General features: G+C 43.6%; 2 protein-coding genes and 2 pseudogenes across 5 annotated transcripts in view; all 4 read left to right on the plus strand.

Annotated features, from left to right (window-relative positions):
• The window catches only part of LOC130209877 (protocadherin gamma-C5-like), a 202,819-nt gene that overhangs the window by 54,372 nt on the left and 130,186 nt on the right, over positions 1-18,261 (plus strand). The window lies entirely within an intron of this gene.
• LOC130210063 (protocadherin gamma-A11-like) lies at positions 1,170-4,923 on the plus strand (annotated as a pseudogene).
• Positions 4,897-7,536, plus strand: LOC130210065 (protocadherin beta-16-like). Its single transcript, XM_056440054.1, has one exon. It carries the CDS (start codon positions 5,077-5,079, stop codon positions 7,534-7,536), a length of 2,460 nt encoding a protein of 819 aa, XP_056296029.1. The 5' UTR covers positions 4,897-5,076.
• On the plus strand, positions 8,370-13,594 carry LOC130210066 (protocadherin gamma-A7-like; annotated as a pseudogene).

Here is an 18,261-nt window from a genome sequence, read left to right on the forward strand (position 1 = left end):
GTGCATGCTTTCAAATGTCATGCTATGGAAATATTATTTATTTGCGTTGATTTTTTATTTCCACAATAAGATAGGATTGTTTTGAATCTATGTTCAATTCAATACGTCCTCTGTATTTGCACTTCTCATATTATTAATCCTCCTCCTAAATCTATTTCATATGATCTAATCGAGAGTAATTGTTAAGGCTTCAACATATTTACATCTTCAAACGAGAGAGTTGTTTTAAAACAAGTAATTTGTTTACTTTACAAGGAAATCATTCGTATTTGTTTTCAGGTTTTAGCTTGAGTTGAACTTATGGTAAAGAAGTGTGCTGTCCTTTGGCAATTTACTTTTCTACGGTTGTGTTTCCCATATTTCTGTGCTTTAGTGCGTCTGTCAAGCTTTTAATCTTTTGCAGATACTCATGGCATCATAAATGATCATGACCCCTATGCACTGTTGTCATGTTTTTTCAAGCTCTATTGTAGTATTACTCATCTCTGTAAGGGGAATTGTCGATATCGTTTTGGATATTGAATTTGAATAATTGTCCTTCATAGCCTGGACTCTAAGGGACGCTGTTGGTCAAGTAACAACGAATCTGAACAAGTGTTTTAGGCGGTGCCTTTGCGCTCTGCGGAGAGCTTTAAACAGTGAACGGCATTGAGGTGGGCGCACACAGACTGCTCGGTTTCATATTTTTCACCACGAGAGAAAGGACGCTTGGAATACAAATCTTTCTTTATATAATACACGTGAATTGCGTTACTGTTATTGCTTCGGTTTTATAAGATAAGTGTTTGAACAGGATCATTTCATATAGTTTTTTCGACAACATGGATTGCGGAAAATATGATCGGCCTCTAAGATGGCGTTTGTTCTACAGACTGACGTCGCAAATTATTCTGTTTGGCCTTTTTCTCAGCCATATTGTTGCTTCATGGTCAAATATGTTATTCTATCCTAGAGGAGATGAAGAAGGATCCTTTTGAAATGTTGCATCTTTTGAATTGATGCAGAGGTTTGTTCTGGTCGGGCCTGTCGTGACGGAGAGAAAGTATCCAGTACAACCTGAGCTGAAGACGGACAAAGGGACGCTGGTCGTGAATGAAAAATAGACGAGAGGCAGATTTGTGGAGACGTGACCCGTGCAGCTTCAGCTTGATTTATTTAGAAAATCCACGATGGAGTTACACGTTACGGTCGAAGTGTTGGACATTAATGACAATTCACCTTCTTTTCATCAGCAAGGCATGCAATTAACGATTGGAGAATCATCTGCACCAGGAGCACGTTTTGTTTTGCCAACAGCCAATGATCCTGATGTCGGAGTCAACGGGCTCCAGGAGTATAATTTATCTCCAAATGACAATTTTATTTTGAAAACACATTTAAATTCTGACGGAAGAAAATATGCGGAAATGATACTTGAGAAACCACTGGATAGAGAACGATATCCAAGTATGTCCCTAAAGCTGATAGCAGTGGACGGTGGGACGCCACAGAAATCTGGTATAGTAAATATAGATATCACTGTCCTTGATGCTAATGATAATTCTCCTATTTTTAATCAGTCAGTATATAGGGCCAATGTAATGGAAAATGGAATAGGTACTTATATCATCACTGTGAATGCAACTGACGCAGATAGTGGATCCATTGGTTGATTATTATTCGTCAAAATGAAAGGTATTGACCGCATATTCAAAATGAATAAAAACAACTGGTCTGATATTTCTCTCAGGCAGGTTGACTATGAAAGCAAAGAAATACAGCTAGGCATTCAAGCCACAGACCAAGGAGCTTTAACAGACTCGAGTAAAGTTATAGTTGAGGTGATTGATGTGAACGATAACCCACCTGTTATTAATGGATGTCATTCAATAGTCCTGTTTCAGAAGACTCTCTCCTGGTACAACCATTGGCATTATAAACGGTGCACTGATTCAGGCAGATAATGGACAAACATAACAGAATAATAAATGCACTTTCAAGATTAAATCTAATTTAAGAAATTACTACACTTTGGTAACAGATACTGTCTTAGACCGGTGAAACTGTTTCATACAACACTGTTGTTGCGACAGATTCAGAATGTCTCCTCTCTCAACTAAAAGAACCTTTATTTGAAGACTGAGAACGAGAATGTCCACTATTTTCGTGAAAGTAACACAGTGCTTATTTCAGAGAATAACTCCAGGGCTTTCCCCCAAAACCTTTTGGGGCAAGGGGGCCCGGATTAAAACCAAAGCCCAAATTTTTTTTTGGGAAAAAACTTTTTAAAACGGGGGTTAAAAATTTTTTGGAAACCCCTATCCTTTTAAATGCCAAAAATTGGGGTACATGGCGGGGCGCCCTTTGGTTTTAGAAATTAAAACACTGCCCTTTTTAAACCCAATTTTTTTTGGTCCCCTATAGGGGAAGTAATGGAAAATGCCGGAAAGGACAACCTCCTGGTGCCCGACCCCCCAGATGGGGGTCCTGGGTTTTTTAACTTTTCCTGCCCGGGAGATTGGGCTATTTTGGTAAAAAATGGTCTGTATTTCTCTGGGCAGGTTTCCTTTGGGGTTTTTAAATGGGAAAAGCCACAGACCAAAGGGCCGCTGGGGTTTAAGTTGGGGTTAAGAATGGAAAGAAATTAAGAACTATCCGGCCAAAAATCCCCTGGTAAAATTGGGTTTAAAAAAAAGACCGATTTAGGGGGAAAAGGGCAAAAAAGGGGAGTCTTTTCAAAATTAAAAAAGAAAATTTTAACTTTGGCGGGAACTTCCCGAAGTGCTGTTTTTGAGTTTCACTGTTTTCGCAAAACAAAGGAAGTCCCCAAAAGAAATTTTATTTAAAATCTCTTTGGCGTAAGTTTTTCCCTTTTTCAAAAGTGTTTAAATGGTTTATTTCAGGAAAACTCGGGGAACAGGGGGGCCCATGAAACCCAAAACCCTTTTCCCAATTTTCCTTTTTATCCCCAACGTTACTCAAAATCTGGGGACAGGGGCCCCTTTTCCAAAAACGTTTTTTTCAAACGAGGTGGAGGCCCTACTAGAAAAGGGGACTGTAAAAATGGGCGGGACCCCTTCAGGTGCTGAATAATGGGGCCCCGGGGGCTAAAAGGGGACGATTGGGGACGGATAAAGGGGTGGGAAGGGGGTCCCGGAAGAACCGGCTCTCCTTAAATGAGGGAAAAACCCCAACAGGGCCCTTAAGTTTGGGGTTTAAAAATTGGGGAAAAAAAAAACTTCCCCGTCCTGAAAACTTTGAAAAAAACGAGGGTTTTCTTTAGGACCAAAAGGGCAGCCCTTTTTTCCCAAAGTCTTTTTCTTTTCCACTTCCCCCGAATTTTAATTTATATTTTGAACAAAGTTAAAAAAACCCACCCATTTTTTCCCCGTAACCCCCCCAAAAATGTTTTTTATTAATAAAATTAATGGGGAAGTTTAAAGTTTTTATAAAAAAACCCCCCATTCCAAAATAATTTTGAATTGGGGCAATAAATTTAAATAATTAAATACCCAAAAATATTAAATGGGGGCCCCCTTTAAATTTTCAAATAAATTTAAGGGGGGAAAAATAAATTAAAGAAATTATAAAGCTTCCTTTAATTAAAGAAAAACATTTAATTTTTAAAATTTTCCATTTTAAATTTGGGAAAAATTGTTTCATTGAAAATTTAAAACCCATTCTTTAGGACCCGTTGAACTCCTTTTTTTTAAAGTCCCGCCTTTTTATTCCCCATGTTTTTTTCTTAGTGAGAAGACGGTCTGGCTAGCTTTTCGAAATAAATGTTAAAACTGGAGAGATTAAAGTTTCAGGTAAATTAGATTTGGAAAAATCTAAAACATATCAATTAAATGTCCAGGCCAGTGATCACGGAGGATATTCTGTGACATGCAACGGTATAATTCAACTAATTGATGAGAATGACAACATCCCGACAATACAGATGATGTCATTTTCTGACACGATATCCGAGGATTCTCCTCCAGGTACAACTATCGCTGTTATTAACGTGGATGACGAAGACTCTGGTGGTAACGGTGTTGTCAAGTGCTCCATTAACGCTGACATGCCTTTTAAAATCGAGTCTTCTTTAACAGGATATCTATTGTAACCGATAACTTATTAGACAGAGAAAGTACTCCAGAGTATAACATCACCATAACGGTCTCTGACCAAGGCTCCCCGTCTCTGACTAGCAGGAAACAGATTCATGTCAAAGTGTCTGACGTAAATGACAACCCTCCCACATTTGACCAATCAGAATATAGCAAGGCGGTACCAGAAAATAACTCTCCCGGGTTTTCTGTGTTCACTCTCAGTGCAAGTGATGCAGACTGGGGCCAAAACGCTCGTGTTTCTTATTTCTTGGAGGAAAAAAAGATTAATGGGGCAGCTGTGTCTTCGTTACATGTCTGTGAATTCAGAAAGTGGTGTCATTCACGCAGTGAGGTCGTTTGATTACGAGCAACTCAAGTGGTTTGAATTTAACGTAACTGCTCGTGATGCTGGATCTCCTCCTCTGAGTTCAGTCTCATTAGTTAAAATAGTAGTCCAGGACCAGAACGACAGCCCTCCTCAGGTGCTGTACCCAGTCCAGACTGGTGGCTCTCTGGTGGCTGAACTGGTGCCTCGCTCAGCAGATGTGGTATCTATAATAATAATAATAAAATCATATTTAATGAACAGGTTTTTCAATATTTGCAAATACGGTACTATTATAATATATTAATTGAAGTTATATATTTAGCATGTCCTTTCATATTACAGACATCAAACTTGATATGTAATTTTTTAAATATTGCAACATTTGAAGTTTGACAAATATTGTACATTGTACATTACCGTGGATTGGCTCTGAGGGACGCTGTTGATACATCACTGACTTTCAGTCAACGCAGTCCACCCGTCCACCCCTTTCATTCCGTTCAGTGCTTCACTGCTTAGTGAGAAGACGGTCTGGCTGCTGCTGGATTAAAATGTCGCATTTTCTCGAGGACTTTCTCTCATGAAGACACCGTTACCTTTTTTTAAATTGAGGATTTAAGAACACCCGCTTTTCATTGAAAGGGATTACTGTGTGTTTGTGCGTTTGGATTCATGATGGCTCGTATGTGGATAACCGATCTCAGAGGCCGAGGACAAGCCCTGTTTGTCATTCTTTGTCTTTTTACGCTGCGCTCCGTGACTGGTCAGGCTCGCTACTCCGTACCGGAGGAGCAGGCAGAGGGGTCTTTTGTTGGAAACATCGCTAGAGATTTAGGTTTGGATGTGGCGAGGCTCGTTTCAGGTAAAGCTCGTATCATTACAAAAGGAAGCCGACAGTACGTTGATTTAAACCGAGACAAAGGCACCCTTGTTATTAAAGAGCGAATCGACCGAGAACAGCTGTGTGGAAAGACGACGCCCTGTAGCTTCAGTTTCGAGGTAATATTAGAAAATCCAATCCAGCTTTATCGGGTAACCGTGGAGGTTATAGACATAAATGATAACAGCCCGTCCTTCCCAAAGGATGAAATAAGTTTGAATATTGTAGAAAATGCTGGAGCAGGGACTCGCTTTTCACTCGAAAGCGCAGATGACCCCGATGTTGGAATTAAGGACATTCAAAAATACATTCTCAAACCAGTAGATCATTTCAAATTGGAAGTACAGAGTCGGACTCATGGAGGAACACTGATCGAAATGGTTTTACAAAACCCGTTAGACCGAGAGAAAGAGGAGACGCACACGCTCGTGCTCATTGCTTCAGATGGAGGGGAACCACGCCGATCCGGGACAGTGCGTATTCATATCACTGTGCTCGATGCGAACGATAATGCGCCAGTGTGTAGTCAGTCTGTTTATAAAGCAGAAGTCAAGGAGAACTCTGCAGAAGGAACAGTAGTAACCACCGTGAGTGCAAATGACGCAGACAAGGGAAACTATGGTGAAGTTACGTATTCCTTAGCGCATGTCGCCAGAGAAGCGAAGGAGCTTTTTGAAGTAAATGTTAAAACTGGAGAAATTAAAGTTTCAGGTAAACTAGATTTTGAAAAATCTAAATCGTACCAATTAAACGTTAAGGCTAGTGATCAGGGAGGATATTCTGATACATGCAACGTTATAATTCAAATAATTGATGAGAATGACAACATCCCGACAATACAGATGATGTCATTTTCAAACTCGATATCCGAGGATTCTCCTCCAGGTACAACTATCGCTGTTATTAACGTGGATGACGAAGACTCTGATGGTAACGGTGTTGTCAAGTGCTCCATTAACGCTGACATGCCATTCAAAATCGAGTCTTCATTAACAGGATATTATACTATTGTAACCGATAACTTATTAGACAGAGAAAGTACTCCAGAGTATAACATCACCATAACGGTCTCTGACCAAGGCTCCCCGTCTCTGACTAGCAGGAAACAGATTCATGTCAAAGTGTCTGACGTAAATGACAACCCTCCCACATTTGACCAATCAGAATATAGCAAGGCGGTACCAGAGAATAACTCTCCCGGGTTTTCTGTGTTCACTCTCAGTGCAAGTGATGCAGACTGGGGCCAAAACGCTCATGTTTCTTATTTCTTGGAGGAAAAAAAGATTAATGGGGCAGCTGTGTCTTCGTTAGTGTCTGTGAATTCAGAAAGTGGTGTCATTCACGCAGTGAGGTCGTTTGATTACGAGCAACTCAAGTGGTTTGAATTTAACGTAACTGCTCGTGATGCTGGATCCCCTCCTCTGAGTTCAGTCTCATTAGTTAAAATAGTAGTCCAGGACCAGAACGACAACCCTCCTCAGGTGCTGTACCCAGTCCAGACTGGTGGCTCTCTGGTGGCTGAACTGGTGCCTCGCTCAGCAGATGTGGGCTATCTGGTCACTAAAGTGGTGGCTGTGGATGTGGACTCTGGACAGAATGCCTGGCTCTCCTATAAACTGCAGAAAGCCACAGACAGGGCGTTGTTTGAAGTGGGCTTACAGAATGGAGAAATAAGAACTATCCGCCAAGTCACTGATAAAGATGCTGTGAAACAAAGACTGACTGTTATCGTGGAGGACAACGGTCAGCCCTCTCGTTCAGCTACAGTCATTGTTAACGTGGCGGTGGCGGACAGCTTCCCTGAAGTGCTGTCTGAGTTAACTGACTTTACACAAGACAAGGAGTACAACGACAACCTGACTTTCTACTTAGTGCTGGCTTTGGCTGTAGTTTCCTTCCTCTTCATCACGTGTTTAGTGGTGATTATATCAGTGAAGATCTACAGGTGGAGACAGTCTCGGGTCATATATCACTCCAACCTCCCTGTGATTCCGTATTATCCACCACGTTACTCAGACACTTTGGGGACAGGGACTCTCCAACACGTGTACAACTACGAGGTGTGCAGAACGACTGACTCCAGAAAGAGTGACTGTAAGATGGGAGGAGCCGGTAGTCAGAACGTGCTGATAATGGACCCCAGTTCTACAGGGACGATGCAGCGGATACAGAGTGAGAAGAACATCCTGGATGAACCAGACTCTCCTCTAGAGGTGAGGAAGAATACACAACATATTTACTCCTTGAGATAATTCTTCTCTGGGTAGCAATCTGGTTGAAATTGCAATTGCTTCTTGTATTAAAGTGTGGACAGCTACTTAAAAAAAATATATATTCACAGACATTGGCACGCTAAACCTCTACATGACTTTTCTAACTGTCTTTTTAGAGGGCATTTTCAGCACCAGTAGTAATGGACAGCTCCTCTTAGAGTTGAGGCCCTGAAGTCAGTTCGAGAAATGCACACATTTAAAAGCTCGTTCCATGTCATCAATCTCTAAAGTTTTTTTACTGCATTGAGTGTTTTGGTGGTTGTATTTTTATTATATCTAAGTATTTGTTCTGCGTTTATTTTTCGTTGAGTTAGACCGCACATCTAACACAATTTCGGAAGTGTTTCTCTTTGGTTGCTGCATGCATTCTGCTCTCCCATGTTTCTCTTCCCTTAACCTAAAAAAACATGTAAGCTACATTTTGTGATGTTATTTTCATCTTATAAATGCACACATATAATCTAATCAAATATAACTTCTTAAAACATAAAACTTTAGCTCGCTAACACTCATCTGCAAATATGTTTTTCTCTGTCTTCACTGACATCACTTGTTATCTTCATATCCGACTCTAAGGGCCGCTGTTGGTCTTTGAATCGCATGTGAAGCTTTTGAAATGCAGCTACACCTCTTGTACTTATCTTAGTGTACCAGAGAGCGGGCCATTCGGTCTTCTTTTTCACGAAGGATTGTTACAGGCTTCTCATGGATTCGTTGTCACACTGTGGATTATAAACACACCAACAGATGGACGTAATAGGTTGCCTTTTTGCATTCTAGTTTCATGCAGTTTGTTGGATCGCTTCTTCAATATGTATTTTATCAACAGTGAAGCCACGATTGCATGGCAGGTACGGGCCTTCATCCTTGTTTTTCTCTTTGATTCGACCGTCAGTCAGATCCATTACTCCGTACCGGAGGTAATGAGAAAAGGCTCCTTTGTGGGAAATGTGGCCGAGGATTTAGGCATCGACGCTAAACAACTGATGACAGGCGGTGCTCGAATTGTTAGCGGCGACAGCAGCGAGTTTATTCGGCTGGATGTAGACAAAGGGATTCTTGTCATGGGAGAAAGAATAGATAGAGAGCAGCTCTGCGGCAGTCAGCGCCCTGCAGCTTGAATTTTGAAATGATTATGATGAATCCAATGCAACTTCATAGCGTCGTCGGAGAAGTCTTAGATGTAAATGATAATGCACCTCTGTTTCATGAGAAAGAAGTGCATATAGAAATAGTTGAATCTGCTCTCCCAGGCACCGAAATATTACAAGAGAGTGCCACCGACCCGGATGTCGGCATCAACGCTTTACAGTTATGCGTTACACCCAACAACGCATTTTAATATTAAGGTCCTGTCCAGCCCAAATGGTCATGAATATGCACAGTTGTATCTGTCTACTGCCTTAGACCGCGAGAAAGAGCAGCAACTTCATAGCGTCGTCGGAGAAGTCTTAGATGTAAATGATAATGCACCTCTGTTTCATGAGAAAGAAGTGCATATAGAAATAGTTGAATCTGCTCTCCCAGGCACCGAAATATTACAAGAGAGTGCCACCGACCCGGATGTCGGCATCAACGCTTTACAGTTATGCGTTACACCCAACAACGCATTTTAATATTAAGGTCCTGTCCAGCCCAAATGGTCATGAATATGCACAGTTGTATCTGTCTACTGCCTTAGACCGCGAGAAAGAGCAGCACATGCTTCTCACGCTAACTGCTGTGGACGGCGGGGAACCACAAAGATCAGGGACACTTAAAATCCACGTAAATGTCTGAGACACAAATGACAACGCTCCGGTTTTTACTCAATCAATTTTCAAGGCATCTGTAAAAGAAAATGTACCGAAAGGAACCTTAGTGGTGAGCGTGAGTGCAACCGATGCAGATGAAGGGATGAATGGCTACATCACATTCCACTTTAATCGCATGTCAAGTAATGTTGCTGAACTTTTTCATTTGGATGAGAACAGCGGCGATTTAACTGTAAACGGTATTATTTATTACGAGGAAAATAAAATATACGAGATTGGTGTGCAAGCAAAAGACCAAGGTGGACAAAGCACATCGACAAATGTTATAATTGAGGTGACGGACGTAAACGACAATGCACCCGTAATAACAGTGACGTCATTCTCTAGCGCTATCGCAGAGGATTCTCCACGTGGAACTACTGTAGCTATTATAAACATCAAAGATTTGGATTCAGGCAAAAATGGAAAAGTAGACTGCTCAGTTAACGGCAATATCCCGTTTTCAATCCACTCGTCTCTAAAGAATTATTATACTCTCGTGACAAACGGTGTCCTTGACAGAGAGCGTAATCCTATTTACAATATCACTTTCACGGCTATGGATGAAGGTAACACACCACTGTCAACGAACAAGACAATAACACTTCGGGTGTCTGATGTGAATGATAACGCACCCATGTTTGAACAGAGTCATGATGAAGCTAGTGTCATGGAGAATAACGCCCCGGGATTATCTGCGTTTTCCGTTAAAGCGCACGACTCTGACTCCGGGCAAAATGCACGAGTGTCTTACCTGCTTATTGATTCTCAGATAAACGGTAACCCAAGATCTACTTACATATCTGTGAACTCAGAAAGTGGAGTTATTCAGGCAGTTCGATCATTTGATTATGAGCAAATTAAAACAATAAGTATTTTCGTGAAAGGACAGGATGGAGGCTCCCCGCCATTAAGCAGCAATACCACAGTTAAAATAAATATTCAGGACCAGAACAACAACCCTCCTCAGGTGCTGTACCCAGTCCAGACTGGTGGCTCTCTGGTGGCTGAACTGGTGCCTCGCTCAGCAGATGTGGGCTATCTGGTCACTAAAGTGGTGGCTGTGGATGTGGACTCTGGACAGAATGCCTGGCTCTCCTATGAACTGCAGAAAGCCACAGACAGGGCGCTGTTTGAAGTGGGCTTACAGAATGGAGAAATAAGAACTATCCGCCAAGTCACTGATAAAGATGCTGTGAAACAAAGACTGACTGTTATCGTGGAGGACAACGGGCAGCCCTCTCGTTCAGCTACAGTCATTGTTAACGTGGCGGTGGCGGACAGCTTCCCTGAAGTGCTGTCTGAGTTCACTGACTTTACACAAGACAAGGAGTACAACGACAACCTGACGTTCTACTTAGTGCTGGCTTTGGCTGTAGTTTCCTTCCTCTTCATCACGTGTTTAGTGGCAGGCCCGGGGTGGGTAATCGGGAGAATCGGGAGAGTTCCCGGTGGGCCGCTTCACTTCTGGGCCGGTCGAGAATTTTATTTGTTGACATTTGTCACGTTAGTCCATCTTCTCTTAAAGTGGGCTACACATGTTCCGCATTCTGACACCGCAGCCTCTGCACGGGTTACCGTGCGAGGAAGTTCACCCCTCCCAAATAATAGAGTTGGTTCGGTCCTTAGCCGTCTTTTCCAAAAGTTCTCTCAGCTACGGATAGCTGGGCGGCCCGACCGCAGCGATACGCGTCAGGGAGGAAGAGGGCAGGAGGGGCTGAAAAAGCCAGGTTGAAAAAAATAAAGGCATTGGAGGAGGATGCTGCCAAATGTGCCAAGTTTACAGATTTATTTTCAAGAGGATAAACACAAGTGGCAACCAGGGATGGATTAACCAACGGGCCTACCGGGCCCAGGCCCAGGGGCCCATGAGCTCAGGGGCCCCTGGGCCTGAGCCTCCGCGCGTGACGTCGCTGTGATTAACATTGTATTGATATGAATATGATGATATGACACGATGCGCCGTAGCCGGTATATGCTAGGCTTAAGTCATTCATGTCAGTAACAAGGCCCCAATAGTCCTACTGAGGGATGGATTACCGAACGAGCCTACCGGCACCAGGGGCCCCTGAGCTCAGGGGGCCCCTAAGCCAGAGCCTCTGCGTGAAGTAGCTGTTATTAACTTTGTATTGATATGATGATATGACACGATGCGCCATAGCCGGTATATGCTAGGCTTAAGTCATTCATGTCATGGTCATATAATTCGCGTTATGTTGTCTGCTCAGCTCCGGTATCGTTGTTCCATACGGACTGTTTTGTTAGCGATGTTAAATTAAAAAAAGTATATTTAAAATTGTTTTTTTCTTTTCTTTTTCGTGTGGGGGGGGGGGGGGGCCTTGACACGTCCAGGCCCAGGGGCCCGTGGTTTCTTAATCCGTCCATGGTGGCAACTGGTAAAGAGAGACAAAGGCCGAATGATTAGCAACATAACCATTCGGCTAACGTTGTAGCCTTGATTAATATCATTGTAGCGTTGTCAACCTATTCCCAAGCAAAATATTAAATTGAATTAAAATATTAGCCTTTTTATATCACCCAAAATATGGCGATCCATAGACTTTGCAAATATTATGCAAATATTGATATATACTATTGATATTGAAGTATGCAGTAATATGACTTAATTTTTCTTTGTAGCTTCGGAGCAGCAGATAAGACAGTCTCCTGCTGAAAATGATGAGCCCGACATTTGCAATGAGGAGGCCATGACGACAGAGACAGGTAGAGAGGATAACAGAGGAAACTATATGATTTAAAGTTATCTATTCTAAGAAAGAGCAGTATATGACAGTACTTGATGAACCAATATGCATTGTTTGCTCAGAAGTGGGTGTAGTAAAGGAGTAAACCACTATATAATACTCATGCAGAAAAATGATGACCATGCCAATGACGGCCCCCATGAGGTCTCACTCCAACAAATCTGGCCTACTGCCTAATCTGAGTCTGACACCCCTGCTACGCCCTTCTGCCTTTTTTTATGTTGTGCATATTTTTTGTTAACTTCTCATTTTAAGTGGATTATTATTGTTGTATTTAACCGTTACATTATTTGTTGTACCATGGTATTAATAAAAGAACTACAGGATAGTAAGAGCTGAACTGTTGCTTCATTTATCCAATTTCCACTACCATGAAAAAAGTGGGCTGGTCTTGAGCCTGAAATTCCCGGGCTGAAAAGTGGCCCCACTCCGGCCCTGTTTAGTGGTGATTATATCAGTTAAGATCTACAGGTGGAGACAGTCTCGCGTCATGTATCACTCCAACCTCCCTGTGATTCCGTATTATCCACCACGTTACTCAGACACTCTGGGGACAGGGACTCTCCAACACGTGTACAACTACGAGGTGTGCAGGACCACTGACTCCAGAAAGAGTGACTGTAAATTGGGCGGAGCCGGTAGTCAGAACGTGCTGATAATGGACCCCAGTTCTACAGGGACGATGCAGCGGATACAGAGTGAGAAGAACATCCTGGATGAACCAGACTGTAATATTTACGTGTGTGTACTGACATTTAATTGTTTAAGTAAAACACTCGGTACTCGTGTGTTCGTATACGGCGCAGTATGCGTCCATCTTTATTCTCCGTGATCTGAACCTTGACCTGGATGACATCATTTACAAGCGACACTTCCTTGAACCGGAAGTCAAGATACATCCCCTTTCTTTTGAAATAAACATGACTATAGCTGCCAAATTAAATAGTAAACATCACTTATTTAAACATTTCCGAACAAACTGAATATGGGCAGTTATGTATGCCAAATCTGCAAGAACATTGGATTACTAAAGGATACACAAATTATCAGTTATCAGATATGAACAGCTGTTACTAAATGGCATTTCAACTATGATTAATGTAACATTTTCATGAACATATCCCTCAGTTTTTCTAATGCTGGGTATCACAAGTTCAATCTGTCTGGTGGCTTCACGATGCGGCCTGATCTCTTGGTAATACAGTCTGGTGGCTCTTTGGAACCTGTATGACCTGCAGGGTCCTGCTGTACTGCTTGAGACTCAGTGTCCTCAAACTCCATCTGGTGGTTGTTTGGTGGAAGTACCGGGTCTGCTCCACTTTCACACGTCTGCAAGAGGTGACGCCGGTTACGCCTGAGCGTGTGACCTCCATCAGTGCGAATATTGTAGGATCTCTGGGTACCTGCTGGCTCGACGACTGTTGCGGGTTCCCATGTCCCTGTTGGAAGCTGGAAGCGGACCATAGCTCCTTCTGGTAGTGCCGGTAGTGTCCTAGCATTCCTGTCGTAATATTGTTTTTGTCTCTGCTGGCACAGTTGCCTTCTGCTGTGAACTACGCTGCGACAGACCAGTTCAGGTTGCAGTTGTTTCTCTGTGCTTGGTAGAATTGAGCACAAACGCCTGCTCATTAGCAGCTGCGCTGGTGACTTCAGTCCAGCAACTGGTGTGTTTCTGTATTCCAGTAAACTGAGGTACGGGTCTATCCGCTATGCATGTGTTTTGTCCATGAGGGCTTTGACAGTCTGAACAGTCTTTTCAGCCAAACCATTACTCTGCGGGTCCAGCGGGCTGCTTGTGGTTTGCTCAAAGTCCCATGCGTGAGCAAAACCTCTGAACTCTTGTGAACTGTAGCAAGGTCCATTGTCACTGACTACTGTCTGTGGTATTCCAAATCTGGCGAACATGGATTTCAGCTTTTTTATGACAGTTGTAGATGTGAGGTTGGTGATTTTCTCTACCTCAAAGTACCTGCTATAATAGTCAACAAGAACTATATAGTCAGTACTGTTCCATGTGAACAAGTCTGTGGCTACTGTTTGCCAAGGTCGTTCAGGGATAGGATGTGAGAGCATCGGTTCCTTTGCATTAGAGCTGCGTCGCTCAAGGCAGATGCTGCAAGATCCGACTAGTGCCTCTATCTGTTTGCACATTCCTGGCCAAAACAGAACGTCTCTTGCTCGCTGCTTACACTTTTCCATCCCTAAGTGTCCTGTGTGTATGCGTGAAAGCATTTCAGCTCTGAGTGAGTGAGGCACGATGATTTTTTTCACCTTTGAGCAGGATCCCATTAGTCTCTGATATCTCGTCCCGATGATTCGAATACTCAGCGATAGCAGACGGACATCGTTTGTTTGACTCAGGCCATCCTACTTGGATAACTTGTCTCAACATTGAGAGTTGCTCATCTTGTGCTGTAGCGGCTTTGATTTCTGCCATTTTGCGATCACTCACCGGTGCACTGCTGATCACCGTATGGATTTGTAAATCCATGCCTTCACTTAAAGAGTTATCATTACACTCAATCGGCTATCTGGATAGCGTGTCCGCGACCGGGATTTGTTTTCCAGGCTTGTGTGTAATGGTAATGTTATACCTTTGTAGTTGCAGTATCATGCGCTGTAGGCATGGCGGTGCTGCTGCCAAGGGTTTCCGCATGATTGACTCCAACGGTTTGTGGTCTGACTCGACAGTCACCTGTCGTCCGTACAGATATTGATGAAAGCGTTTGCATCCAAAGAGCACTGCGTACAGCTCTTTTTCAATTTGAGCGTAATTTTCTTCGGTCTCATTCAGTGTCTTGGATGCATATGCGACTGGTTTCTCTCCCTGAAGCAAAACTGCTCCTAAGCCACATTTTGAAGCATCGACCTGTAGTTTCACCTCTTTTGTGTGGTCGAAGTATGTGAGCACTGGGCCGGGCTCCTGTGTTAGTAAGTCTTTCATTTGCTGGAATGCAACGTCTTGGTTTGAGTCCCACATGAACTCACTGTTCTCTTTCAGCAGTTGTCTGAGCGGGGCGACTGTCTCTGAAAGTCTGGGTGCAAACTTGGAGAGGTAGGTGACCATGCCCAGTATGGTCTCCAGCTCTGCTTTGCTGCGTGGGGGGCTCATTTCTTTAATTGCTTTGACTTTGTTGGGGTCGGGCTTGATGCCTTCTCTTGTCAGTTTATGTCCAAAATAGCTCACCTCAGTTACGCAGATGATGCTTTTGTCTTTGTTGAGCTTTATTCCTTTCTCTCTGGCTCTCTCCAGCATGGCGCGCAGGTTGGCATCGTGCTCCTCTTTAGTGCGGCCATACACCAGAATGTCATCCACTATGGCTGCGACACCTTGAAGCCCCTCGTAGGCCTCGTCAACTCTCCTCTGGAACTCATCCTGTGCAGAAATTATTCCAAACGGGAGCCTGTTGAACCGATATCTGCCGTAGATGGTGTTGAACGTGGTCAGCATGGATGATTCCTGGCTGAGTTTTATTGTCCAGTATCCAGATCTAGCGTCTAGTACACTGAAGTACTGTGCTCCAGCTAGTCTTGGTGTGACATCATCTAGAGTGGGAAGTGGATAGTGGGGTCTCTGGATAGCTTTGTTTAGGGCGCGGGGATCTAAACACACCCTAAGCTTTCCTGTTTTAGGTTTTTCCACTGCCACTAGTGCATTTACCCACTCAGTCGGCTCTGTGACCTTTTGGATTATGTCCTTTTTTTCCATATCATCAAGCTCATCTTTGAGTCTGTTGCGCAGGGCATATGGGATGCGGCGTGGTGGGCAAACCACCGGTGTTGCTGAGGGTTTAAGGTGAAAGGTGCATTCTCCAGGGAATAGTCCAATGCCTTCAAATACGTCAGCAAACTCTTCTGTGATGCTGGCGTGTGTTTTTGGTTGTGCGTCAACCATGTGCACTAGCTTGATCATGTTTAAATCTAAACATGCACTTAGGCCCAATACAGGTGGGGCATTTTCTGCATACACTATGTCAAAATCTAACATGGCTGTTTTCTGCCTGTATCTGCATTCTAACTTGCAAGTTCCTTTCACTTCAAGTCTCTGTCCACCATATCCTGAGATATTGCTGTCTGATGGACCTAATGTAATACTTCCTAATATTTTGTGAAATATGTTTACTGGTATCACATTAGCCTGGGCACCTGTATCTATCTTGAGCTTTAGCTTGTGCCTTGCCTTCCCTATTTCCACCTCTGCAAATGCCTGTTCCCTTGCTGTAGTTTCGTTTTTCTTTATAATAATGTCAATGTACAGATCAACTGGTACCTGTTCCGTGCTTTCTGTAACAGTATGCACTTTCTTGGGCTTGTACTTTGTTGGCTGACACTGTGTTTTCATCCTACACATATTAGCAAAGTGGTTGGGCTTCTTGCACTTGTTACACTGACGTCCTTTCGCGGGACACTCCTCCGTGCGACCGTGTTCTCTTCCGCATGCTCCACACTCCTTGCCGTGCGTGACACTGTTGCTGTCGTTGCCGCCAGTAAACTTTCGTCCGTATCTTTGTTCGGAACTGAACGGCCTTCTGCTAACTGCATGGACAGACTGGCTGGCTGTGTTAGCAGCGGGGAAACCCATTGTCTTTAGCTGCTGCTGTGATAGCTCGTGTGAGCGCGCAATGTCTATCGCTTTCTCGAGCGTTAGATCCGGACCATGACAGAGTAATTTCTCCCGGACTCTTGGAGAGTTTGTAGCGAAAACAATCCGGTCTCTAATCATCTCATCAGTGTTAGGGTAGTTGCAGTCCTTTACTAGCAGCTTTAGCTCAGTCACAAACTGGTCGAAACTTTCACAATCCGTTGTATCTTTTCATGGAATTTATATCGCGCGAAAATGGGGTTAGCTTTGGGCGTTACATATCCTTCAAACTTCCCATGGAACGTTTGGAGTACCTTTCTCTCATCTGCCGTGAGGGTCCATGTGTTATATACATCTCTGCCTTTCTCACCGATCCACAGGAGTAGATAACTGCACTTTTCTTCCTCCTCTTTAGCGCTTAGCGGGCCGGTGAACATGAGCTCCACATGTTTGCGAAACTTTCTCCATGCGTCGGGCAGGTTAGATGACTCCCAATCCATCCGTGGCGTGGGGACGCCTGCGTTCTCCATCTTCCGTCGTCAGGTTCGATGGAAGTAAAACACTCGGTACTCGTGTGTTCGTATACGGCGCAGTATGCGTCCATCTTTATTCTCCGTGATCTGAACCCTGACCTGGATGACATCATTTACAAGCGACACTTCCTTGAACCGGAAGTCAAGATACTACACAGACTCTCCTCTAGAGGTGAGGAAGAAAACACAATAAGTTGACTCCTAATCAGTGGCGGTGCGTCCAGAGAGGGCGCTAGGGCGCCGCCCCTCTTAAAATGTTGAGATGAAAAAAAATGATTATATATCCTGTCAAAAAACATTATATACCAAATCATTTAAATAGCAAATAAACCGTGTTGACGCGCTAACTGTGTGTGGGAGACCGTCAGCCTGTCAACAACCACTTAAGTTAAATGTGACATAAATAATATATCGCCACTCATCATCACTGAGAGAACCCCCTCCCCATTTTCGGGGCGCTGGCCCAACGTGTGTGTACGGCATCGAGCAAACATTTCACGGTCGTTTTGGCAAGGACGGCTTCTCATTGGCGGATGAAACGTGAATCTTGGGGCACAAAAATGTGCACCCTGGCCAATGACATTGTTTCTTATTTCACGTGACTGGACTATTCGGCAAATCAGAGACCGGTATCGTTCCCTCAGCCCAGAGAGCTCCACGGAGCTACAGAGCAGGTTGCTAACGGAGCTGTTAGCTGGAGGCTCAGTGAGTAATGCGCTGTTTAGTTTCCCCTGTCTGTTGTTCCAAAGTCCTGGGACTGAAACTCTCTGGACTACAACGGGGCGAGGGATCTAAAGAGCTGCAGACAAGTGTAAAGCACGAATCTTGCCGCAGTTATCTAGCTAAGAGCATGAAGCTAACTCGCTAACAGCATGAAGCTAACCCTGTTTGCAGAGCAGAGCAGAAGGAGACCGAACTGGCATCGAAAACACAACGAAGAAGTTCTGAAAAACAGACACATTCCCTCAAGAATAATGAAACAGGCTGGTTACAGACATGATTGACTTGCAGAGAGTTATTGAGAAGTTTGC

The sequence above is a fragment of the Pseudoliparis swirei genome, chromosome 19 (genome assembly GCF_029220125.1).
Source record: "Pseudoliparis swirei isolate HS2019 ecotype Mariana Trench chromosome 19, NWPU_hadal_v1, whole genome shotgun sequence".
NCBI lineage: Eukaryota > Metazoa > Chordata > Actinopteri > Perciformes > Liparidae > Pseudoliparis > Pseudoliparis swirei.

Coding starts and splice junctions, on each gene's coding strand:
- LOC130210065 (XM_056440054.1), top strand. CDS start 5,077: ATGATGGCTCGTATGTGGATAACCGATCTCAGAGGCCGAGGACAAGCC.